Below are 26,201 nucleotides of genomic sequence, written 5' to 3'. Positions count from 1 at the left end.
CTCTATTTATTTTGGATTATATAAGTGTCTGGTATTTGTTTTTAAATATTGTGTATCTACCATTATACGTATAGGAGCGTGATTAACGAGAGACGAAAACTGTGTTCCTTATTTTTCTCATCATCTTCAACTGTTGTTGCATTATGTCGAATGCCACGTAGCAACATACCATTATACTGTAACAACTTAATCTAAACAGTAGCATGACCGTCAAGCGCTGTTAATCTTGTCAATTGTTTTACTGCATTACACAGATGTAAAATTTCAAAAGTTAATAAACATTGTTTAAAAAAAATAAAAGTATAGAAACTCAATATTGTGGTAAACAATTGTTTCACACAATATTTTTGTCAACTATATTTTTTACCACAATATTGTGTCAGTGATCCGGTACGAACACCACTGATGAATGTAGTACAATAATTACCCTATGACTACACTGAGACATTTTTTGACAGAAATATCTGCCATCTTATTGATTTTTTTTTTTGTTATGACTGCTTTCACTGTACTGTTCTACTGTCCTGTACATAACTCACTTTTCATCCATGATTACTCAATTGTGGTTATCTTTTATCTTGCAAATATTTTAATTCAGACATCACCTTACGCATCCTACTACCACACATCCGCTGGCTGGTCAGGCAATATTGCTCTACTCCATTTGTACTCATATGTTACCTATTTATGGCATTTGATTGTACAACAATGCCTCTGTTGCTTTATTCACGGATTACCTTGGGGTTTTTAAACTCCCCCCTCAGGTTTCCAATCAGATAGTTCGACTTTCCTTTCAATTGGACAACCACATACACTTTTTCAGCTGACACAATTACATGTCACGGACTTTCACGTAAGTAAGCGATGACGACCTGCTATCATTCCCATCAGATAAGGTGGCATTCCTACCTCTACTTTAAGGCTCATGCATACTTGCATTTATGATGCCTTGATGTGTCACTCGTCATCACATTAGTAAGTGATTAACTCTATCCCTGTACTCATTGGCCATAGCAATGATAGATATGTACTAAAAAGGACGTGCCTTGTCCCGTGGTCCCCTTCCTTTGGTGCTTTTTCTTTTATATCAGGAGAGGGGGTGCAAGCACCCAGTTCCCAAACCACCAAGGCTGCAGGGGGAGCATTAGAGCCCCAGTCGGCATTCCAGCCGGCATCATACTGGGTGCTGGTGGGTACTGGCACTTCTGTTAGCTCCCACCCAGAAGGGAGCAGCATTTTTCGACTGCTGCCACCTTGCCATCGTAACAGGTTTTGCCCGCAGCAGTGACCTTGATTACACAAAGACTCCCATGCTAGTCAGTCCCAAGGGTTTTGCAACGTTCAAAATAAAAGAAAAAATAGGAAATGCTTGTTGGCGTATTTAATATATATATATATATATATATATATATATATATATATATATATATAAATAAAATTAATTACGCCAACAAGCATTTCCTATTTCTTCTTTTGTCACAGGGCCTAGTGGGACAGGGTATCCAAACCTGGCCCATTATATATCTTTTTTAAGTTGGACACAGGATAGAGGACTAAGGGCCTTATTACGAGTGGGGTGATGGTCCGCCGTATTCGTGGTGAAGGTCGGACCACCGCCACACTGCTGGTCCACCCGCAAGTATCATGAGTGTGGCGGTTGGACCGTCACAGGATTGCTGCGTCTGCCGAGGATCCAGGATCCCACGGCGGTTGTTCAGCAGTCAGGAGCAGGAATATACTAGCAGTGCCACTGCGCCACCGCTGAGCATATTCTGAGTTGCCTGTCTACCGCTCTTTTCATGGAGGTGAGCACGCCATGTAAAGGGTAGCGGAGAGGAAACTAAAGGGGCCCTATCAGGGCCCATGGCCGCTCCTGGGCCTGGAGGTTGCATGCAGAGGGGCACATGTTGTGCCCCTTTGTAATTGCATCCCTGCTCCGGCATGGTGTGGCATGCATGCCACACCCTGCAACAACATACAGCTTTGGCGGTCCTCATGTTGCAGGCAGCCAACCAGAGCCTTGTTCCCTTTGGAGCAAAAAGGCAGATGGGTAAAAGCCCTGTGGGTCAATAATGCTCCATCTTTTTCAATTGGGATCGGGGACTCTGGTGATGTAAAAATATTTTTGAACCTTAATATAACAACAACTGAACGGATTTACTCCAAATCACAAAAGCATGCTTTCTGGACAAAGATCTAGCTTCCTCCACAATTTGGTATAATTCAATTCAGCAATTTTTGCGGTAGCGCTGCCTAAAAAAGTCTATGTGAAATGCATAGAGAAAGATTATGCTACTTACCCAGTAAGCATCTGTTCTTGGCATGTAGAGCTGTAGATTCACATGCTTTGCATACTCCTGCCATCTAGTGTTGGGTCCGGATGTTTGCAAGTTGTTTTTCTTTGAAGAAGTCTTTTCTAGTCATGAGGTAAGGTGACTCCTTTCTGTGATAGTGCACATGGGCATTGACTCCATTGTTAGATTGTTTTTCCACAAGAGGGTGAGAATGGAGTAAGTGAGTGTAGTACAGAGATATCCATGCTTATGTAATGTAAATAATGAAATCTGCAACAACTACAGGTGCCCGGGGAGGAGGGAAGGCGCATGGGAATCTGCAGCTCTACATGCCAAGAACATTTGCTTACTGGGTAAGTAGCATAATCCGTTTGAGGCATGTGTGCCGTAGATACACAAGCAGTGGCTAACCTGTAGATGTTGCAGTTGTTTGAAAAAGTGTCTTTAGCACTGCTTGCCCTAACCTACATTGGCTTGTTGACATGCTAACACATCCACACAGTAGTGTTTGGTAAATATGTGTGGTGTGGACCATGTTGCTGTCTTACAAATGTCAGCTATAGGGATGTTACCTAAAAAGGCCATAGACGCTCCTATTTTACGAGTGGAATGTGCTCTAGGAGGTATAAAGTTCTTTTAACTATAGCATAGCAGGTTTGAATGCATTTAACAATCCATCTTGCAATAGATTTAGAGATCAGATTGCTTTTGTGAGGTATAGCAAATGCAACAAACAGATGTTTTGTTTTACAAAAATCTTTTGTTCTCTCAATATAATACAATAACGCTCTTCTGACATCAAGAGTATGCTGTGCTATGGAATCAGGTTGAGGAAAGAACACAGGTAACTCAACTGGTTGATATAAAAAGCAAAAACCAGTTTGAAAAGGAATTTTGGGTTGGTGTGAAGAGCTACTCTGTCTTTATGAAGCTGCAAGAAGGATTCTTCTAAAGTTAATGCTTGTAGCTCACCAACTCTCCTCAATGAAGTGATTGCAATGAGGAAGGCTACTTTCCATGAAAAAACTGTAGAGGACAGTTGTGTAATGGCTCAAAAGGTGGACCCATGAGCTGTGTAAGCACAATGTTAAGATTCCATACTGGTGCAGGAGGTACTCTGGTTGGTATTATTCTTAAGTCTGTCTATATAGGCTTTAGTTACTGGAATTTGAGCGAAGATATATGTTGCCTGTTTTGCTAATATGCGGCTACAGCTGCAAGATGCAAACGAATGGAAGTGTAGGCTAGACCAGCACGCTGTAGATGCAAAAGGTAACAAATATTTTGAGTAGAGGCATCTAGTGGATTAATATTGTTGTTGCTACAATATATAACAAATCTTTTCCATTTTGCTGCATAGCATTCTCTGGTAGTAGGCTTTCTTGCTTCCTTAAGAATATTCATACAAGTTGGTGGCAAGTTGAGGTAGCCAAACTCTATGATTTCAGGAGCCAAATTGCTAGATTGAGCTCGTTGGTCTTTGGGTGTCTGACTTCTCCATGGTTCTGAGTGAGAAGGCTAGAATTGAGACGCAGCTTTTGATGTGGAACTTGTAATAGTTCCAAGAGTGTTGTGAACCACGGTTAACGAGCCCAAGTGGGAGCCACTGGAATCAATGTGAGGGATGTTTGCCTGAGCTTCGGAACCAGAAACAGAAGGAGAGGGAGAGGCAGAAAAGTGTAGGCACATATCCCTGACCAATTCATTCATAGGATAGAGTTGGATAGAGGGTGTGGGAACCTGGAGGCGAAGTTTGGACATTTTGAGGTGTCCACTGTGGCAAACAGTTCTATTTGTGAGAATCCCCATTTTGAGAAGTATGTTAGGAGAACTTGGAGATAAAGATCCCACTCATGTATTTGTTTCCCACTTCTGCTGAGGAGGTCAGCAATCTGATTTTCCACTCCTGGGAGGTGCTCTGCCAGAAGATGGACTCTGTGATGGATTGTCCAACGCCAAATGGTCTGGGAGAAGTGTGACAGTTGCACCGAATGTGCCCCCCCCCCCCCCCCTGTTTTTGTACATAGTACATAGCTGTCATGACTAGAACAACATTCCTTAAGAGGTGAGTCTGAAAAGCTTTCAGTGCTAGATGCACCCCTAGATGGTCTAGATCAGTGGTTCCCAAACCTTTGACTCCTGAGGACCCGCATTGAGTCACCACTGGAAGCTGGGGACCCCCAAGCAATTTGTATGATTTAAATTTAATTAAAACACTAATTTGCACAAAATAAACACTTGTGCACGTTAAACAAATACTCAAATTACTAAGGATTTTATATTGAAAGAATTACAAAAAGTGAAATGTATTAATAGGAAGGTTGGTGCTGCGTCTCCCTTACTGACTTTTAAATGGTTGGTCTTATTTCACGGTAAGAGGCTTCTGCCAGGGGCGGACTAGAAACCCAAAGCAGCCCTGGCAAATGTTTTCAGACCAGTCCACATACGGTGCACAGCAAGTGCAGTGAGTGAGCCTGGCCACAACAAAGGGAGCTTTGGGAGGCTCTCCCCCCAAGAAAATTTAGGAAACAATGGTGCATTCTAAAACAGATTTATCATTATATATTGAATTGTATTAGCTTTTAAAGAATAGTAAATAATGGCCTTACTGTGCACCAGGATACGACAATCTTTATTGGGGTTCTTCAATGATTCCCTAAATATCACCCTTCAACAGTGCCTCTCATCTCTCCTTAGCCCCTCTGACACATGTATTTCATTTGTTTTATAGCACCTCTTATACCAGTGTAGGATGTCAGAGCACTTTACATCTCACACATATAGAGACAATGAATCTTGGAGGGGAGAGACCCCCAAAGCTCCCTTTGTTGTGGCCAGGCTCACTCACTGCACTTGCTGTGCACCGTATGTGGACTGGTCTGAAAACATTTGCCAGGGCTGCTTTGGGTTTCTAGTCCACCCCTGGCAGAAGCCTCTTACCCTGAAATAAAACCAACCATTTAAAAGTCAGTAAGAGAGACGCAGCACCAACCTTCCTATTAAAACATTTCACTTTTTGTAATTCTTTCAATATAAAATCCTTAGTAATTTGAGTATTTGTTTAATGTGCACAAGTGTTTATTTTTTTCAAATTACTGTTTTAAATAAATTTAAATCATACAAATTGCTTGGGGGTCCCCAGCTTCCAGTGGTGACTCAATGGGGGTCCTCAGGAGTCAAAGGTTTGGGTACCACTGTTGTAGAGGACGCATGTGTAACCTTGCATGAGGTACTATTGTAATCCATGATGCCATTATTCCTAACAGTGGCATGAAAGTTCTGACTGGTAAGTATTGATGTGTCTGAAACTGTAGTAGCAGAGTTTAAATATTTCGAAATCTGACTGCGCGGGGAGAGGCTAGAGCTGTGCAGGTGTTTAGAGACGCTCTCAGATAGGACTGCATTTGTGAAGGTTGGAAATGAGACTTCTGTGCATTGACCGTGAAACCCAATTGGTGGAGTAGGTCTAATGTAGTCTGAGTGCGTTGAAAACACTTTTGGTGTGTGCTGGCTTTGATGAGCCAGTCGTCTAGGTATGGGAAGACATGAATCTGTTGTCTTCTGAGATGCACTGCCACTACAGCTAGACATTTCGTGAACACTCTGGGGACAGTGGTTACTCCGAACAGGAGCACTTTGAACTGATAGTGTTTTCCGGCTATCATAAATCTGAGGTATTTGCGATGTGCTGGGGGAACTGGAATGTGAAAGGATGCATCTTTTAAGTCGAGTGTGGACATAAAATTGCTTTGTTGTAGCAGCGTAAGCACCTGTTGAAGCATGACCATGTGGAAATGTTCTAACAGTATGTACAGATTTAACGTCCTTATATCCAAAATTGGTCTTAAGGAGACGTCTTATTGGGGGAATCAGAACGTACAGAGTATACCCCTGAACCTTGGTACTATAACGGAACTGGTTCTATGGCTCCTTTTGTTAAAAGAACTTGTGCCTCTTGTTTGAGGAGCTGTAGGTGCTCTGACGAGAGTTTGTGAGTGCGAGGTGGAATATTAGTAGGATTGCAGGTGAGCTCCAGGCAATAACCATATCGAACACCCATTTGTCTGATGTTATGGGTTGACAAATGGGGAGACAGTGTTGAAGTTTTTTGCCCGACAGGTGTCAAATATTCGGGGGGGGGGAGAGTAGGCAAGTCACTGTTTATTGGAGGAAGAGGAGTTACGCGTTTACGTGCTCTTACCCCTACCCGTACAATTGTTTCCTCCTCCTCTATAGATGCCTCTAGAAGAAGAGGGTTGGGCTTATATGAGGAAGTGTTAGGGTCTGAGGATTTATTTTTGGACCCTCCCCTATAAAATGAGCGGTGAAAGGAGCCTCTGCTTGATGGAGACCGAAGCACTCCCATAGATTTTGCCACGTCTGTCTTTTTTCATCTTTTCTAAAGGCTTATCCACTTGAGATCTGAAAAGATGTTGCTTGTCAAAGGGGGTATTTAAAACAGACTGTTGGACTTTTGGTTTAAATCCTGAAATTCTAAACCAGGCATGTCGACGTAAGAGAATGCAGTGTCAACAGCATCAAAAACACGTCTAATAGAAGAATTAGATATACATTTTCATCCTTGGACTAACTCTTGTGCCTTTTTCTCATGCTCTTCTGGGAGGTATTGAAGTAAGCCTTCCATCTCGTCCCAGTGTGCCCTGTTATACCTAGGTAGTAGGCCCTGCGTGTTGGCAATGCGACAGTGGTTAGCGACTTGAGCAGCCACTCTTTTACCAGATGCATCAATTAATTTAGATTCTTTATCTGAGGGAGGTGCATCCAAAGAGGTGTTAGAAATGGGGGTCTCTAGTCGACAGTGGCTGGCGACGATGTCGAATAGTGACCCTTCTTCCTAGGTCAGAGTAAGGGGGCAACACCCTTTGATAACCCCTGCTCAACCCTGTGGTAACGTAGCACGAGCAGACAGGCCTATCTCAGAGGCAGTGTGTGAAGCATTTAGGACCATACACAATAACGCCGGAAAGATGCTACAAAATAGACACCACAAGCTGTTATAAAAAATAGTTATCTTTATACAGATTAAACACGAAACTGAGGAATGCTCAAAGAACCACAATGCACGCAATTACAGAGTCGTCTCAAGAGCGATGAAAGCACTTGTGCGTGCGGGTGGAACGAACATAGTTCGGGGCCGGGGTCTATGCGACCCGGTGATGCACAATGTACAAGGTACTTAGGATATAAAGGGGCACGGTGCACAGCTCCTCAGGGAAGGTGCGGGATGGCAGGCTGTCCCACAGCAGCCACAGCTTCTCAGGTGCAGCGGCCCACAATGGCATCAACAATGGATCTCGTAGCAAGGCCTATGTGGGCACTCAGCGGCACAGCTCCTCAGCTGCAGTGGCTCACAATGGCGATAGCAATAGTTTCCGTAGGCAAGGCAAATGCAGGCACTCAGCGGCACAGCTCCTCAGCTGCAGCGGCCCACAATGGCTATAGCAATAGTTTCCGTAGACAAGGCAAATGCGGTCACTCAGCGGCACAGCTTCTCAGCTGCAGCGGCCCACAATGGCGATAGCAATAGTTTCCGTATACAAGACAAATGCGGGCACTCCGCGGCACAGCTTCTCAGCTGCAGCGGCCCACAATGGCGATAGCAATGGTTTCCGTAGACAAGACAAATGCGGGCACTCAGCGGCACAGCTTCTCGGCTGCAGCGACCCACAATGGCGATAGCAGTAGTTTCCGTAGACAAGCAAAAGCAGCGTTCCCCGCAGTAGATCCAGAGGCCTTGGATTTCTCGACAGAGGCCTCAACTGTGAGTAGGATTTCTCTCAATAGGAATCCGGGCTGCTGAGTAATGAAGTCTAATGTCCCCGAGACTTCGGCAGGGGGCAAGCTCAGTTCAGGTTCTTGGGTAGTTGCTTCAGTGGATGGATGAAAGTTTCAAAGTCCTCTCCCTCTCATTTAAACACGGCCAGAGGTTCGTCTTGGCATCCCGAAGTTACACTTCGAAGGGGTTTCAGCTCAGATCTTTATACCCCAAAAGTCTTTGTTCTTGAGAATGTCACAAATCACTCGACCCGGCCAGAACCAGTTTGGTGTCGACTTGGGTCACTTTATTTACGAGGCTGCATCCTCCCTTCTAGGGAGAGGGGCCCACCATCAGACACCCAGCGGGAGGTGGAGCCATCATTCACCTTGCCAGGCACAGCCCTGCTCAGATCAAAGGGGTCACCCTCCCCATACTTCAACGGCAGATTGCTCCATTCGACCCAGGTCGGTCCCGGCCTGCCCTGGTCCTCTAAACGAGACAACCAATACACATACCAGTGAAACACACAGAAAGACTTAGACAAAGAGATACCTACTTTCCAAAAGCGGCAGTTGCACATGCAGAACACAAAGACAATCACTACTACCAGATGCACGTTAATTGGAGCAAAATTATACCAAATTCGGCCTCCCTAGCATGTTCCTTGGTACTACTAGGACTACACCAGTTCATCAGTTATTTTATAATAAGGAGAATTCGTGCTGTGTCACTGAATGGCAGTGGCCCAACGCCCAGAACATCTAACGCCAGCAACCATGAAGGAGACAAACGACAAAAACGGAAGGGAGACCTACGCCAATGGTGCAAGATCTAACACGAGGTCTGTGAGTCGGCTATCTTATAAGCACTAGAAACTACCAGTGAGTCTAAAGGGAGCTGTCCTTTAATAGAAACAGGATCAGAGGGTGAAGTTTTGTATTTCTTATCAACCCTAGGTGCTAAAATACAGGCACAAACAGGATCCTTAAAAATCTCATCTGCATGTCTTAGCATGCCTTTTAACATAGGGAGACACTGACTAGTTCTATGTGAAGACCCTAGTGTCTCAAATAAGAAGTCTTCATCCAAAGCCTCTTTGTGCAGTGTAACTCCATGATATGCTGCTGCCCTAGTAATCCGCTCTAGTTGAGACATTGTCTGGAGGTGATGGCATTGCAGGGTATAGATCTGGATCATTATCCATGGGTGGATCAATATTATAATCATCCCATGGATCTGTTGGCAAAGGGACATTGTCATCATCATTATCATTTCCTAAATCAGGCTGTGTATGAGGAGATCCTTGTGATGTTATGTGCAATGGATTTGAGCATGGCGGTTGTGGTGAAGATGGTGGAGGGGATGGCAGAGTAGGATGGATAGGGCTTGTAATAATGTCTTTCTTTTTAAGAGGAATATTATATCCAGTGTCTTCTGAGCTGACATTTCTTTTGGAAGGAGTTTTAGCTGAAATTTGTCCAGTATCTGGATTAATGTATAGCTTTTTGTGTTTTGGATCTAATCTATCTATCATAACATCTAACAATTGGTTCTAGGGGATATTCTTTTGATTTTGGTGCCAATGTTTTCGGTGCCGAACCGGACTTGTCCTTTTAGTCCTTTGAAGCAGAAGATTTCAGCTCTGAACTGGACTTTTTTTCTAAGCGGAAGATTTTGGCTCCAAACAAGATTTGTCTTTTGGAGCGGAATGTTTCAGGTCCAAAGACTATCTGTCTCGACTTGATCCTGAGGCGGAAGGCTTGACCATTTGTTTCAGTGCCCAGCAGGAGGGCGAGCCGTTGGAAACATCGTCTCGGTGTCGACCAAGGCAGAGGTGGTGCTGAAGGCCTTATGTTTAATTGAAACTAGTTTATGGGGTACAGGCTTTTAGTACTCACAACACCCTGTCCCCCTGGAATGTCTTCGGACTGCAGTTCGATCTCATGTAGGAGTCCAAAGCAGACCCCGGCTACCGCTTTTTGTTGAGCCTGAAAAGTAAGAGCGGAGTCTACCCATACTCTCAGATTTTTGACTGTCTGCTTTGGGGAACGCCCAGAGTGGATGACCATCAATGCTCGCTCCACAGATGAGTATCTTTACCCAACAACAAGATCTCAGATTTACTGTCATTAAGTTCGAGGCAGTTGGCGGTGGGCAGTCTGTGATAGCTGTTAGATCTTCCATAAACTTGAGCACATCCTGAGCAGAATCATTTGATGGTGATACCACCAACTGGGTGTCATCCGCATAGGACACCACAGTTAATCTGCTGCTCTTGGTTACTGCTGCTAGGGGTTGAATGTAGATGTTAAATAGGGTAGGGCTCAGAACCGAGCCTTAAGGCACCCCTTGATGGACAGCATGCACCTGGGAGCAGAAGGGGGGACACAGACACTTGGAAGGTTTTTCCCGATAGAAAGCCCAGGGCAGGGCCGCCGATGCTGATATACTCCAAGCGCTGCAGAAGGATCTGGTGGAACACTGTGTCGAACGCAGCGCTTAGATCCAACAGGATCAAAGCTGAAGCTGAAGTACGTCCAACATCTAACAAGCCCCTTAGATGTTCTGCTACAGCCAGAAGGGCGGTTTAGTGCTGCGACGTGGGCGAAAGCCATTTTGGGAAGGGTCCAACAGATTGTTGTCTTCGATGAACATAGTAAGAATTGAATTGATGTAGTCTTCAGTGATCTTAGATATCAGCAGGAGGAGAGAGATCGGGCAAAAATTCTCCAATTTAGAGGCATCCAGCGTAGCTTTTTTGAGTAAAGGGACCACCATGGCATGTTTCCAGGCCATGGGGACTACCGCAGAGGACAAAGATAAATTGATATGTTTGCAGAAAGGAGAAAGAAGCTGAGGTAAAAATTTCAGAAATTGATCCGGTTTGAGGGGATCTGCTGGGGATCCGATTTAAGTTCATTGCAGATCGTGCACATCTCTTCTTGAGAGAGCGCTGGGAAGACAGAGTGTAGGAGTGTTGCTGGGCCGCGGGAAGGGGCCTATTCTGTTCTCAGTGTGGGGGAAAGTCCTGTAGATGTTCTTGACCTTCTTGATAAAAAAGGCGTCAAGGACCTCGCATTGCGGATTAGAGGAAAGAGGGGGAGCTTTGGGTTGCCCTGAAGATTTAAGATCTTTTAGCAGGGAGAAGATACATTTAGCAGGGTTACTGCTATTTCTATTCTCATCAGCAAAGTAGGCAGCTCTTTCCTTCTGAATGGTCCTTAATGACTACACGGTCTTGTATTTTCAAAACTGGATCATAGCCCCTGCTCCACGTCCGTGCAAGGATTTTACAAGCTTTCCGGACTGAGACCAGGTTGCCATTGTACCAAGGGCTAGACTGGGTACTGTGACTCTTGGACCACCTGGCAGGAATGAAAGTGTCAAGGGAGTGCGTGAGCTAGTCAGATGGAATGCTCTCCGCCCCATCAGGGTTGTCAGGAAGGCTGGGTGTGTGGCTCAGGAAGAGGGCACAAAACTGCTCGGTATCAAGTTTATGCCAAGGGAGTTTTAAACCCAATTTACGAGCTGCGCCCTGGAGGGGCCCAACTCCCTGTAACGCCATGGATACAAGGTAGTGGTCGGACCAGCTCCTCTAAATGCAGGTTGGGAACTCCAATGATGCTGAAATTGGCCGATCTGATGGCTAATATGCCAGCAGCCGCAGTAAGAGCATCCCTGAACTCTTTTGAAGGCCCTGGAGGGCAATAAATCAGGAGCCCAGGCAGTGTAAAATTGGCATTGAAAGAAATCCTAAAAAATGCCCACTCACAGCCCACCAGGGTCTCTTTAATCAGGGTGCAAGTGTAGCCAAGTTTTAGAAATTACTACAATGCCACCACCCCGAGCCTCTCTATTGAGTGTTACAATATTATAACCCTGAGGCATGGCCAGACCAGGCTCCGCCTCCATACTGGCAGTGAGCCATGTCTCAGTAAGAAAGAGAATATCCGGGATCTCATCATGGATTAGGTCGAATACTTCGGAAAAATGTTTTACCAAGGAACGGCAATTCAAGCTAAGAAGTTTGACAGTATGCGATGGGGGAGGCAAAAGAGTTGTTGTTGTCAAAGAGTTGAAACCGCACCGTATACAGCAGAAGGGACCCTCCAGCGAGACACAGAGTTGGTGAGCACATGGACTTACTCCCTTGCTAATGACGAAGAGGTCGTCCAGAGAGTATGCACGCTTAGCACAGACCTAATCAGTAGCATGTCTGGCATCAGGCGTGGACAGGCTTACCCTAGGCGCGCCCGCTGCACGCATCCGCAGTGGCAGCATGCTGTTTAAATACAGGACCCGGCGAACAACTAGACCATGTCCTCCCGCTTGCTCCCACCAAACTGGAAGAGGATGAATGCCTTCTCACGCTCACTCCCTCCACTCAAACAATAGCACTGCGGTGGACTGGACAGCGGGCGGGAGCAGGGCAAATATATATATATATATATATATATATATATATATATATCATATGATCAGGGCCCGTGGAGGGGCTGAAACACGTCATGGCGACATTTTTCACCGACAATAAATAATCGTGCACCAATTCTGTGGTCCGTAACGTTTAGTATTTTTTAGCACATTTCTATGTTTTTTTTCCGTAAAAAGCCCAACCACACTACACAAACTGCCTTCGGCTATGCGCGGTGTGAGGCTGAATGTAGTACAAGGACTGTGGCCAGGTCTACATCCTAGCCACGGATAGTCAACCCCAAGCAATGCATGCCCTTTATCCGTGCACAGTGTTGGGTTTGATTCAGGGCCTGGCAACAATCAACCACAAGGAGCCATGGGGGAAGCCCCAGGTTACCCACGACCGCGCCAACTCCCCGACCAGCAACCATCCTGGGTTCCAGCGAAAACAAGCAAATCTTTTTGTTCTTTCAAATTATGGCATGGGGAGGGGGAGGGCGGAGGCGTGCCAGTCCAGAGGGTCGAGAGGAGCGGCAGTTTGTGGAACGCGGCATTCGACTTGCCCCCATTCAAAGCAGAAGGCTCCAATCTACGCGAGTATGTCATGGACCTCCACCGACATGTCCTGAAAGACCAAGGAAAGGGCCCCCGGCAGATATACTAGTTTGTGTCCACAATTTTCAGATTAAAGAGGACATTCGTAGAAAAGCCAGAGATTCGCACCCAGTTCACTTTAAAGGCCACTTCCCGACCTTTTTCCAGCTCCTCTCCAGGATCACCTTCCAGAAACGCAAGGACTTCCGCCCTGTTACAGATCATCTACGGAAAGCCAATATACCTTATGCCTGGGGACACCCTTCCGCATAATTTTTCGGTATGATGGATCTCTCCACCAGATTAGATCCCTCAAAGAGGCCTGCGCTCTCCTGCACATCACTGCACAAGAAGACCCTGAGGAAGCCCACCTCTCCTACACGGCAGCGACCAGCATGGCAGAAGGTCACGAGCAACAGCCGCGGGTCCAGACCTGATCCGGCCACCATTAACAAGGAGAGACAGGCAGTGCTGCAGGTTCTATCGGCAGAATCTACCCTCTCGATGGCTTCCTGAACTGAAGACGGCTTTGCCCCCGGGGAGTAGGGAGGGACCAGTGAGGCCCTTATGGCGGCAGCGGAGGAGCCGAAGGACAGAAGACCTCTGTGATGCCTCGCTCGCTGCTCACCCAGTGGACCCATCTAGGGTCTCCTAAGAGATACCCCTCCGGAATAGTCCTCTCCTGGCTCGCTACGCCTCACCTCGATCCATCGGATCAGACAAACTTCGATCTCCTATTGTTTTTTCTAGTGTATCCTTTTTGTTGGTTATGGGTATCTTTCGGTCCTTTCACTTCTCGTCCGCACCAACCAAGGCTCTATGTTGGCATCAGGCGCATTGGGAATCTCATTGCTGGGCGCCCCACCGCTACCCTACAGGCGTGGCAAGGACCTAGCGAGCAAATGGCATTGGGGCATACTGAACTCTCATGACACAACATTCACCAAGTGAGCCTCAATGTACGAGGTCTCAACAGTCCAGTGAAACGCATAGCAATCCTATCCTATCTAGAACATTCTGGAGGGGACATTTGCTTATTGCAAGAAACTCATCTGCTAGCTAGGGATACCCACTGCATGCACTCACCCAGGTTTCCCAGACAATATTAGCGCTCCAACACAACTAAAAAGAACGAATTTGCCATACTGCCATCCCAGAACTTCCAGGGTAAGGTCACTGACGTGGCAGCTGAACATCGGGGCAGAGCGCTAGGCTTCAATGGGGCCATACACAGTTTACAGTGGTGTCTATATAAGTACCGAAATAACATCAGGAACGCTTCCTGATTAACTACCTTACACACGTTTTAGCCACATCCGACCGGGCTGTGGTGATATGGGGGGGGGGGGGGTTGGGGAGGCCTGAATCTCGTGATGAACACAGACTTAGACCGTTCTGGGCAACGCAAAACGCGAGCTGGGACTCTAGTGCAGACTGGACATCAATAGCTCACGAATAGCTCCCATAACGATATATGGAGACAGACACACCCCTCCACTAAGGATTATACCTACTTTTCTGGTGCCATAAATCTTATGCTTGCATAGATAATTTCCTGATTACAGATGCACTATTGAGATGCGTAGCTAAAGCAACGATCGAGCCCCGCTCTCTCTCAGATCATGCCACTATCACGGTATCACTGAACATCGGTGCCTCTCAACCACTCCCGTCACGCTGGCGTCTTCAAGATGCAATGCTTCACTTAGACCAGACAACAAAAGCAATCCACAAGGCGATCATAGACTATCTCGACAACAATGACCGCGGAGAGGTTTGCCGAGCCTCTTTATGGGAAGCTTTAAATATAGTCATAAGATGTGAATTAATAGCAAAATCAGCTGGTGAAAATAAGCTCCGGAAGGAGCAGACCGAGGCAGCAGTAGCGGAGCTAGAATCAATACACAAACGCACGGGTGCTCCTCGCATCTGGAGGGAATTAGAAAAGAAATGTCTAATCCTCCGCCGACTAGACCTGGATAGAGCCGAATATGCCTTACTGCGCCTACGGCACAAATTCTTCCTTAGCGGAAATCGCTCAGGCCGCATGTTAGCCCACAGACTACGTTAGAGGGAGGTATCCGAATGGTGCCTGCAATTAAATCTCCATCTGGGACTATAGTTTATGTGGATTCAGAAAAAGCAGACGCCTTCCGCGCCTTCTACAGCAGGCTTTATGCGGAGGGAGACTCTCCCCAGAGACTTAGCTGAATATCTTCATGATGTTCAGCTGACTACTCTACCCACTGATTCTGTGTCTCACATTGATCGTCCTATCCAGGTGGATAAGGTAGTGGCAGCAATAGCCCTCCTCAAAACCTCTAAATCTCCGGGCCTAGACGGCTTTACCCCTCTGTTCTATGCGAAATTCTGTCAGATACTAGCACCTATAGTGACAAGGCTTTTTAACTCATTTATTGATAATGGAGCACTACCTGATTACCTTTCAGAAGCTTTTATCTCAGTGGTACTAAAACCCTCCAAAGACCCCTTGGAGTGTGCTTTATATGGTCCAATCTCACTGCTCAACGTCAATGCCAAAATATTCACAAGCATACTGGCTGCTCGCATTAACCCATACATGGTAGGTCAAATTTGACCCAGACCAAGTTGGATTTATACCGTCAAGACAATGCGGGGACAATACCAGCGCCTCATACACCTAACAGAGCTCATCAACCTCTCCCGAAAGGAGGCCCTCCTGCTATCTATTGACACAGATAAGGCCTTCGATAGGGTCCACTGGCCGTTGCTATTCGAGACACTCTGCCGCTTCGGCTTTGGGGAGAGATTCCTGGGTTGGGCAAGGTGCATCTACAACTCACCCAGGGCATCTGTCAGAGTAAATGGATACTCCCTATGTCCCCCTTACTATTTGCCCTGTATTTGGGGCCGATGGCCCAAAGAGTTGGAGACAACCCATTGATTTCGGGGATTCGCCAGGGGGCAGATAGACATACCATAAGACTTTATGCGGACGATGTGGTCCTATCCTCGATGAATTCCGGGACCTCGCTCTCGGGTCTAGTGGACGAATTCTCTCACTTCAGTGAGGTTTCGGGGTTTAAAGTAAACCTTCCCAAGTCACAAATATTAAATCTTTCCACCACCCCTGACACTTTGGAGGCCCTGTCTAGACAATTTCCATTCACCTGGGATGCCAATCACATATCATATCTAGGAATTCTTCTGGCGCGAACCCCAGAGAAAACACTAAAAGCTAACTATGGCCCACTGCTGGAACAGATTAATAAAACCCTATCCACATGGACCTGGTCAGGTCTCCCTTGGGCGGGTTGAATTGCTGCAGTCAAGATGACAATAATGCTGTGCATACTTTATATTTTTCAAACTATCCCCCTTTCCCCACCCTTGGCCACCTTACGGAGTTTACAACATGCCATCAACTACTTTAAATGGGGTGAGAGGCATCCTAGACTCTCACAGATTACAAACCCTAAAACGGGAGGGGATTTGGGTGTCCCTTTGGTATCACGTTATTTCCAAGCATCCCAATTACACTTCATCCTGGAGTGGAATCGCCCTCTCTCAGAGAAGCACTGGTTATTTATGTACCAAACTATCGCAGGAGTGAATATATGGGGAGAGATCTGGCTCCAATGTAGGCACAGGGCATGGGGGTTTTATTCCACCCCGATTAAGCCAACTACCTTAAAAGTCTGGGATGCAATAGCAATCAGTCACGGTTTAACATTCCCCTCCCTGTTGACCCCGTTGGTGGAAAACCCTGACTTTCTGCCTGGGTGTAAATCGGAACCATTTCAGTAGTGGCGTGAGAAGGGCAGAAAAAGGGCAAGTTCCCTATTTGATCAGGACGGGATTATTCCTTTCAATCAGCTTCAGGAAGACTACGCAATTCCAGCCTCTGACCACTACACCTGTAACCAAGCACGTCACTAGGTAACCTCCCCGAAGATGAGATCAGGATCTTCTCGCCAACTAACACAATTCGAAAAGTGGATCATTACTAAAAACGAAGACAAACACCTCATATCAGAACTTTACGCTTTTCTCTCAGCGAACACCACTCCTACGAAATCCAAGGGCAGCTAAGGTGGGAGGAGGAAATAGGCAGAACACTCACAGACAAAGAATGGCAGGACATATACTTCAGAGCTCATCATACAGCACACGATATCCCGGGTACTGAAGCAGCATACAAGGTAGCATCGTACTGGTACTTAACACCGGCCCGACTGAACTGCTGGAGCAAAGAGCGCCCAGCATCCTGCTGGCGTGGTTGCGGACAGACGGGCTCATTGGTGCATCTACTATGGCATTGCCCCAAATTGGTTAGATACTGGGACCCGATATTCCAGGACATAAATGAAGCCTTCCAAACGGATACCCCGTGTTTCCAAGTCTATACCCTGCTGGCTCTCCCTAACCCTCTGACATTTCCCTTGCACTCACTTAGAGGGAGGCAGATAGCCCTAGCCCTTAATGCTGCAAGATTGGAGCTACTTGCCCACTGGGTTTCCGAGGTGGTCCCAGATCATACAGCATGGTTAAGAAGGTTAGGAATTGAACATGTTGGCTGAAAACAAAGCTGAAGCATACACGGACCTGTGGACCCCATTTAGCGCAGTCTTAAGCACAGAATTTAGGGAGATAACTTGCCCTACATTTCTACAAATTGTGCGCCTCACGTCTACCACTCAAAACACTGATACGTAAAAGAGCTGGTAAAAGCACTCACCGGTGATAAATGCAATAGGAGCAATACAGGAGCAATTCTGGGTGCGGAGGAGATGAGAGGGGTGGGATGGTTGGGAGGGGGGTAGGGCTGCTTCTTGTTTGATTCCTGGGCCTTCCTTCTGTTTATAAGCCCATTTTATATATCCCTGTACGATTCACAGGGCATGGCATAAATAGTTTGCATTACATTTGCACGTAACTTGATTTGCAGTCTATTATCATTCTGAACTTCCACTGCCAGCCTCTGGGTTGTTGGCGCCTAGCTGTGTCTTTCTCATAAGCATTTAAAACCATTGCCGGCCAGCGGTTGGAGGCAATATGATGTTGTGTTGCTGTGTAAACGAAGAAAGAGAATTATTCCATAAATTGTGGCATGTGGACTCCCTCCTCAACTCTTTATCATTCAATGCACTCAACCTTCATAGAGGGGTAACATTTCGAAGTAAACATTTAAATGACGACATATAAGACTGACCTTGCGTCGCCTTCTGAAAATGAGAGGAGAGGATCTGAGTAACTGCATTCCAAAACCCAGAAAGAATATCCGACTGGCCCTCCTAAGAGATAAAACATCCGCTGTAAACACCATTGACAGGAAAAGACAAATTTGTATATTCTAAAGTAGGCTGCAGAAATAGGAAGTTAAATACAAGCACAAACAAAAATGAAAACTTTACTTCTTGAGTAATTTAGGTACTCTTAGTTCCTGTACTTCCTTCTTTACAACTTTGTGGGACATTGTGCCTCAGGCTACTTCTCTCTTGGGTGTAACTTTCATTTTAAAAATGGCTTCTTACGGGTCCCTCTACATGTAAACCTCCCCCACACCTCAGTCTCTGAGTCACCTTCACCTCCACTTTAGGTCCACCATTCTTTTTCTATTTTAACACAGAGCACAATCTTGCTAGCAGGGCTGATTCAACAAGTGTTCTGAAGGTTAGAAAGCATGAACCAAGATAACTGAATCACAAGAAAATATTAATTCGTACTCCTTCACCCAGCTCTTGCGAATTCCCAAACTGTAGGGCCTGATTACATAGAAAGTAAATGGTGCAAACATACCCAAAACTAAGATTCAAGAATAAAGGATGCTCTCACCCAGGTGTTACTGTACTGACCTCTAACTTGGCACCCCAAATAGTCACTGCCAGATTCCAAAACTTCACAGCCAGGCAGCAGGACTTTGTCTCAACTTTTGTAAGCAGAACCACACCAAAACCGCCCAGAATGCAATCCACTGGCTCCTGCTAATACAGGATCAAATTCAAGGTTCTATCCACTGTCCCACGGCGGCATACTGGGTCAAAGGTTTAGCACAGCTACAGGAGCTGGCACCTCATAACACCCAACCAGTGCCTATCACTCAATGCCCACCCATTGGATCACCCAATGGTCATTCAACAGGATGGAATGGGGGAAGATCAACGGGTGTACAAGGACGTAGACTCTGGAATGCGTTTCAGTTTGAATCCCAAATCGATGTAATTCAGGAAACGTTTGAAAATTTAACTATTCTAACTTGTGGTTACTGAACTCAACACAGAACAGAGGTCACAATCAAATACTTTCAGACAATTACTACTCATTTTGCACTCTAACTCCCCGCTATAATAATGCACTTTTCCACATCTGCCAAGCGCTCTGAAGTAACCGAAACGAGATGTGAAGCACCTTATAAAACATCCTTATAGTTAATAGCAATTACTTGTTGAAAAGACAAGTGTCCTGCTTGCAACAAGTGTCTCGGAAATAATGATTGTAGAGATGTAAATGTTTTTAAAGGCCACGGTGCAAGACTAGATTTGGTTTAATAAGCTTGAAGTCTTCCAGGGATAGGTACTCAGTGGACGGTGATTCGACTGGTAATAATAGCTTTAAATACATTTTTATGGAGGGAGGAGAGATCATCATGTGCGACAAAAAGACTATCAGAGGTCCTACAAAATCCAGTTACTTCCAAATACATTTTCATGGCTCTTGCCACTTCCTAATTATAAAATGTAGGATAGGCATAGATCCTTGGAAAGAGTAAGAAAGAAAAACTAAGATAACAATTCAATAACCTATTCTGAAAACTAAAAACATACAAAAAGAACTGTCTTGGAAACAATTATGTAGTAGAAAAGGCCTGAAGCTTAACCATCTCATGAAGAATGTTATTACAACATGAAAGGTTATCTTCAATACTAGGTGGTCAAGATAACCGTATGCTATAGAATAAAAAGGTTTATGTTCAATAGAGATTTCACTGAGCTACAGGTTCACTAAAAGAGGGTTAGGAGTTCCCAATTCCATAAAGAAGCGTTTGACTATTTCATTCTCCTAAGAATGGCACCGATGTGTCACCATCATTCCTGTGTATGTTAAACAGCTCATTGAAGGAAGAATCTAAAAGAGCTCTAGACGTGTGATTTGTTTTATCCGGGGTCCTGTAGATCTAGACTGGTGGGTCCAAGCATTCCTTGTGGCATGGATTACCTGACAGTTGACTTTGGAGCATTTACGTGAGAATAAGGGACCTTCCCAGAGTACCATGATTTTCATTTGAGCGCAGGCATGTACAATGGCAGCAGTATTTCTTTGCTGTTTTGTAACTTTACGGTCAGCGGTTACCCATCTCCATACACCCATATACCATGTCATGCATTCCCAAAACATATAATACATGTACCCAATGCTGTTTTACTCTTAGGACAGTGGTCACTGATTTCAAAGTTTATCTTATCCATGATTAAAGGAGCCATATACACCCCATGAATGCTTCTATAATGAAACTGTTTAAATATCACATTTATTGGCCAGCAAAATGTGTATACTCTACACCACCATACCTCCCTCTGATGGTTCTCCTATATCCTTCTACCAAAGAAGTTCTATCCTTATCATATTAACATCCATGGTGGCAAACCACACTTTACATATTGCCTAAACACTTTAACCTCCCTCTCCTAGGATCAAGAGCAATTAGCTGATTGGGTGTTCTTCGGGTAATTCGGACCATATTGTTCATATGGCAGGCATTACCTTTGCATATAGCAAGAAATTGCACCAACTAACCTCCATTCTTGTACGGAAATTGGTAAACTCCATTAACCTGCCATCATATAGTTATTCCAATTGTTTTTGGGGCTTCAATTTGGGGATAGGAGCAAAATCCTTGTCTATACATTTGTATGGCTTGGATTCTTCTGGGAAGCTGTTATATAAATATATTTGAATATATTTTAAACCCATTCATTAGTTTAGCTTCTTCCACGCCTCTCAGACTGTTCTTATATGCTGGGGAAAGTATTTCGTCTGGCTTTTGGGAATTAACACTAATGTCTCTAATTGTTCTGCTGTATCACTGGTTTAAATAGTTTTACCAATCCATAGTTCTACATAGAACAACAGTGTTGCATAATAATAATGTCAAAAGTCTGGCCCATATATACCTACCTGTGTCACGGTTCTCAGTGTTATGCGTTGTTTTTGATTATTCCATGAAAGTTGAAGAATTTAATTATCTAAATGTTTGAAGTAAGTTGCCGGAACTGGCATTGGCATCATTTTTAATATGTAACGTATCCTGAAAACTAAGATAATTTTGCCAAGAGCAATATGAAATCAATGAAATCAAAAGTCTCAGCCCTTCACCACATTCGATTTCCTGTTTTTTTCAAACATTGTTTCCACATTAGTTTTATATATTTCTCCCTGTTGTGCACTATAGGTATCTCTAAATATATGAAAGGTGTATTCTGACCCACAAAAAGTGACGTCGTTATTTGTGTAGAATCTAACCTCCCTAGTGGATATAAAATCGACTTGGACTGGGGCAAACTGAAACCAGAGGACTGTCCAATCGTAGCCATCATGTAGAAAATATTAAGAAATATTACTGCTGGATTCCACATGTTTGGACATTGTCAGCAAACGCTGAAATCACATGAACTGGCCCCCGATGAACTCCCAGTTCCCATCATGTGTAAATCTCATCAAGTGTCCCACGATTCCATGGGGATAGGGATCATCCCTGTATTGCTCATCTTTGTTTGTCCCATGAATCCTATATAACTTTGTTAGTTTTCACTGTGAACCTTTGCTACTTTGTACATGAAATAAACACATCCCTCTAGCTGAATCATTCATTTAATGCCAATTACTTCTCAACACCCTGCTAAACAAGCTCCTAGCTTTGCATATTTCGGAGAAGCCAAATTCATCTTTAGGTGTCCCATCAGTGCACACTTAATAAACACTTGGCTGACCTTTCAGAATTAATAACTGATCGCAATGTTGTTCTGCTATTTGTCACTGAAACCTGGTTGAAATCTTGGTTATCTTTGACCATTTTAGAATTCTGCCGGCACATTATTCTTTCACTCATGTAGATCAACCTAGGGATAAGCTTGGTTGTGGCGGCGCTATTGTTTTTAAGAATATTGCTTATCATGTCTTTCCCTCACTAACTAATTCTTTAGCACTTTCTATCACAATTACTCTTTCTGATTACCAATCGCTCTATCGTACTCTATTGTGCTCATATCAAATCTTTTTTCCTGGACCTTAACGAAATAACAGCGATCCGTTCTTGATATCAACCTGCTTAATCTTTAGCATCTTTAATATTATCTTGATAAATGTGAAGATAATCATTCAGCCCACGGTTAGTGTCATTCACCCCTGCTCCTTTTTACAATTTGCACAACGCCATACATACACACGAGGCACACCACATTTTGGATTTACGAATTGGTATAAAAGAGTGCACCTCTATCAATGTATCTATTTCTGGTTAACCAGACCATTTTATTATTACATTCAATATACCTTTTACCTCACGATCAGAAGCTAGATCGTAAAGAGGTCTCCGCTAGAGATTGGAAGTAAGTAACACCAAATGAAATTGGTCCTTTGCACGATTTTGCCAGAACTTCTACATCACTACTCAATACAATGGCCAGATATGAATCCTGTTGCAGTACTTTCCCTCTGCAATTAACTAGTTGGCCCCTAGTAGGTTAATACTTATTAAAACAAATGCTAAAATGTCCCCTTAGTTTAACAATGAGCTTCAAACTTTTACGAAGTCAACCAAACGAGCAGAACATCTCTGGAGACACTCATATAAATAGGCTATCCTGCTTAAGCCTATATTAACTGATAAAATCCCAATGAAAGGAAAACAACCCTACTCATTCAAACATATAAACACTGAAACACCTGCACAACCACAAACTAAAATGCCATTCAAAGAAAGGAAAGTGAAAGAATGGGTCCTTTTCATTTCTTCCTGGAGGAGCCAACACAATGCAACTTTGTTACACAAGGTAGCTGCAAGAAAGACTGGTCTAAGAATATCTTGCTTGAGTTTTGATCTTTATGGATGTCACTAAAATATTGCTTCTTCTTTCTTTTGTTTCTTCCAGTTGTGTGTGTTAGGATAAAAGGTGCAGGATGTAGAAGCATATTTAGGTCTTATCTAATTATTTTATACACTGTAGAGAATCTGGAAATATTAAAATAATATGTGATCTTTTGGCAGTGTTTAATACTTTCACTGACTGGTGAAATGGCTGGTTCCTAAGAAGAAACATTTGCCAAAATGTACTATCACATTCACCCACTGACGCAAAATAGGGAAAACCCTTTGATACATCAGACTCTTTTCTAACAAGTTAGTATTGTAAGCAGGTCAACTGCCAAACATGCAATGTTTTATACTAGACCTGGGAGAAATTTTAATTATGCTGATGTCATTTGGATAATTTGCAAAACAAAATTTACTTGAAATTATTAAGATTATGTCATTACTTCACATTGTTAAATTTCGGGGAGAAATTTTAATGCAAGATGTACCATTCAGATCATTTTTGAATGCATGCTGCATTTCAGGTACATTTTGTACTCAAACAGAGCGGAGAATTTATAAGCACGGAACTATGACTCCAAATGCAAGCGGCAATTCTTTTAATGCAGGTGGTCAAACATTTGCAGTAGATTTTTTAACCCGAGCAGACAGCAGCTCGGGTATTTTTTTTAGCACAAATGTTTTGAACATGAGCAATTGGAAATCAAATTGAAATTACATTTTTTAGTGGAATTTGTACCTGAATGGACCATTCAGACTGAGATGCTTATTGTAAAATTACGCATATTTTTACTGTATTGCCAAATTTACGTTATAGCATACTACCAAAGTTGTGTACACCCCTACTTCAAAAATTCAGTGCAAGATACAGTGACAGGTACCTGTGAAAATAGTGTTGTCACCATGTATATGGTGTAGTGGTGGGAACATGATACAACTTTTCAGATACTAACAAACTTCATAACTGCACAGTGTGCCATTCTTGTGTGTGATACCTTCAGCTAATTCTGGATTTATATCTTAGTGCACTTCAATAATTTCAATGTTAACAGCAAAATTTCAAATCACATATTACAGATCAGGACTAACTAAATGTGAGACATATGCCATGGGGACACTTAGCTGCTATGAGTGTCCACACAAAAGCAGCACACCCTTAATATAGTCAGGCACAGAGTGGGGAAAAAAAGCAATGGCGTGCATACTTAAAGGCATCACATTTCAGGTGCCTTAGAATGCAGGACTACAAATTAATCTAGTGTAATTCAAAACATTAAAGTTTCATTAGGTACTATGCTGTTAGTGGGGTTGACCACCCTACTATGTCATAATATTCAGTAAGGAGTAGGTTAATGACCCCCAACTGATTCTATGAATGTGTTTATTAAAACATTTGAATACAGCACTCTATTTTTTTATCCATTAATAGTCCAGCAAACCAGAGCGACTGAGTGTGACAGATATGAAGATGTGAAAGAGGGTAATGCGATATACTTAATACGGTGTAAAATAATTCCATTAGACACATTGACAAACGGAAGACATTGCATACCCATAATTACTTCTCCTTTAAATTAAATATATGCTTTAAAACAATCTCTGCAAAAAACCAACATGTTTTGTAAACACTGAAAACAACGTTTGGGGGTTAGAATGTTGAAAAAAACTACGATAAGCACCAATTTCAAAAGGTTTGGACAACACTGAGTAAACACTATGAAATCCACAAAAAATAAACACTGAAATCAGGACACCTACCGATAATATTGACCTGAGATAATTACAAAAATACTGAGCTATTCTATAAACATGTGATTAAGCCTTCATACAGTCATTACTGACCAACCAGAATTTCCATGCCAGGAAGCAAATAAAGGTGCAGTTTAAAATGTATCAAATAACTTGCTCCAGTGCACTTATCAACACATGATTCTCCTTACTGGCAATGTTTCTGCAAAAATATGTTCAGAAAACAGCTCGTGTTAGAGAGGATATAGCAAAATATTTTTGGGTAAATCCCTCTTAACTGTTCTTTGCCGGAGGAGTGTCTGACTTATTTTCAGCTTCAACTCATTATGCAATGTAGTTCAGAATCTAGGGGCACCGTCCTTATTAAACTTCTCCAGCTGCTCCAGGACCTTATGCCTCCAACTTGATTAAAGATTCTAACTTCATATCTCTTATCCAGCAAAGTTCCAATCCGAATATGTTTAAAGAAAGCACTGTATTCCTTTTACCAAAGTCTGACCTTGACACACACTGGCACAATGTCAAAGTTTCATCCTATCACTCTGTTTTCCGTGACAAAAAAGATCCTTGAATCCTGGGTAGCTCATTAGCTTTGCCCGTTCCTTGAGACTAACAACCTACATCACCCCAACCAAGGCACTGAGCTAACCATGCTATCGGTGGTAGACGACCTCCATCAGGAAGCAGACAACGGGCAATCTGGTGCCCCGATTCTTTTAGATTGGTTCGCTGCTTTTGACCCCATCTACCACAAGATCGTTATAACTAGTTACATTTTGCAGGTTTTAAGGGTAAGGCGCAAGACTTTTTTTTATGAGCAGATATACACAACAGCTAATCGCAGGACAGTTTTGTTCTTTCCCTGTACTTTGCTCCTCTGGAGTCCCTCAAAGATCCGCTTTCTCTCCCTATTTGTTTGTGATTCGTTACTTTGGACTTAAGATTACTCTCACACAAATGGCACACAATCATAAGACTCAGCAACACTTTATAGGACCCTTCTGCCATTTAAACCTGTCGTCTGACAGTGTGCAATTGGATGGCACAACAATGGCTTGAACTCAATACAGACAAAAGAGAAATTATAATTATTGAAGGCACTCCCAGTCTTTGTTAGCCTCATTGATGGCTAGCTGGCTTTGGCATGTGTCTCCTGCCTTTTGTAGTTCAAATCTTTTTATTGCATATTTATAGAATCAACAAACAGTGGCAATTGTGGACCTAGTGCTTTCCTGGGCTGTGCAAAGCCCTGCGTCATGTAACATACAAGCAAGAGTCGTGTAGGCAAACAAACCCC

At 43.8% G+C, this 26,201-nt stretch overlaps 1 protein-coding gene across 1 annotated transcript in view; it reads right to left on the bottom strand.

Annotated features, from left to right (window-relative positions):
- COG5 (component of oligomeric golgi complex 5) overlaps positions 1-26,201 on the bottom strand; it is a 1,436,183-nt gene that overhangs the window by 554,375 nt on the left and 855,607 nt on the right. Inside the window, exon 11 of the mRNA XM_085654126.1 lies at positions 18,278-18,359. Within this exon, the coding sequence (XP_085510252.1) occupies positions 18,278-18,359 (82 nt within the window). The remainder of the gene's footprint in view (positions 1-18,277; positions 18,360-26,201) is intronic.

This window comes from Triturus cristatus, chromosome 4_1, assembly GCF_964204655.1.
Source record: "Triturus cristatus chromosome 4_1, aTriCri1.1, whole genome shotgun sequence".
In the NCBI taxonomy this organism is placed as follows: Eukaryota; Metazoa; Chordata; class Amphibia; order Caudata; family Salamandridae; genus Triturus; species Triturus cristatus.
The sequence above is the reverse complement of the archived record's forward strand: the minus strand, read 5'-3'. Positions and strand labels throughout refer to the sequence as shown.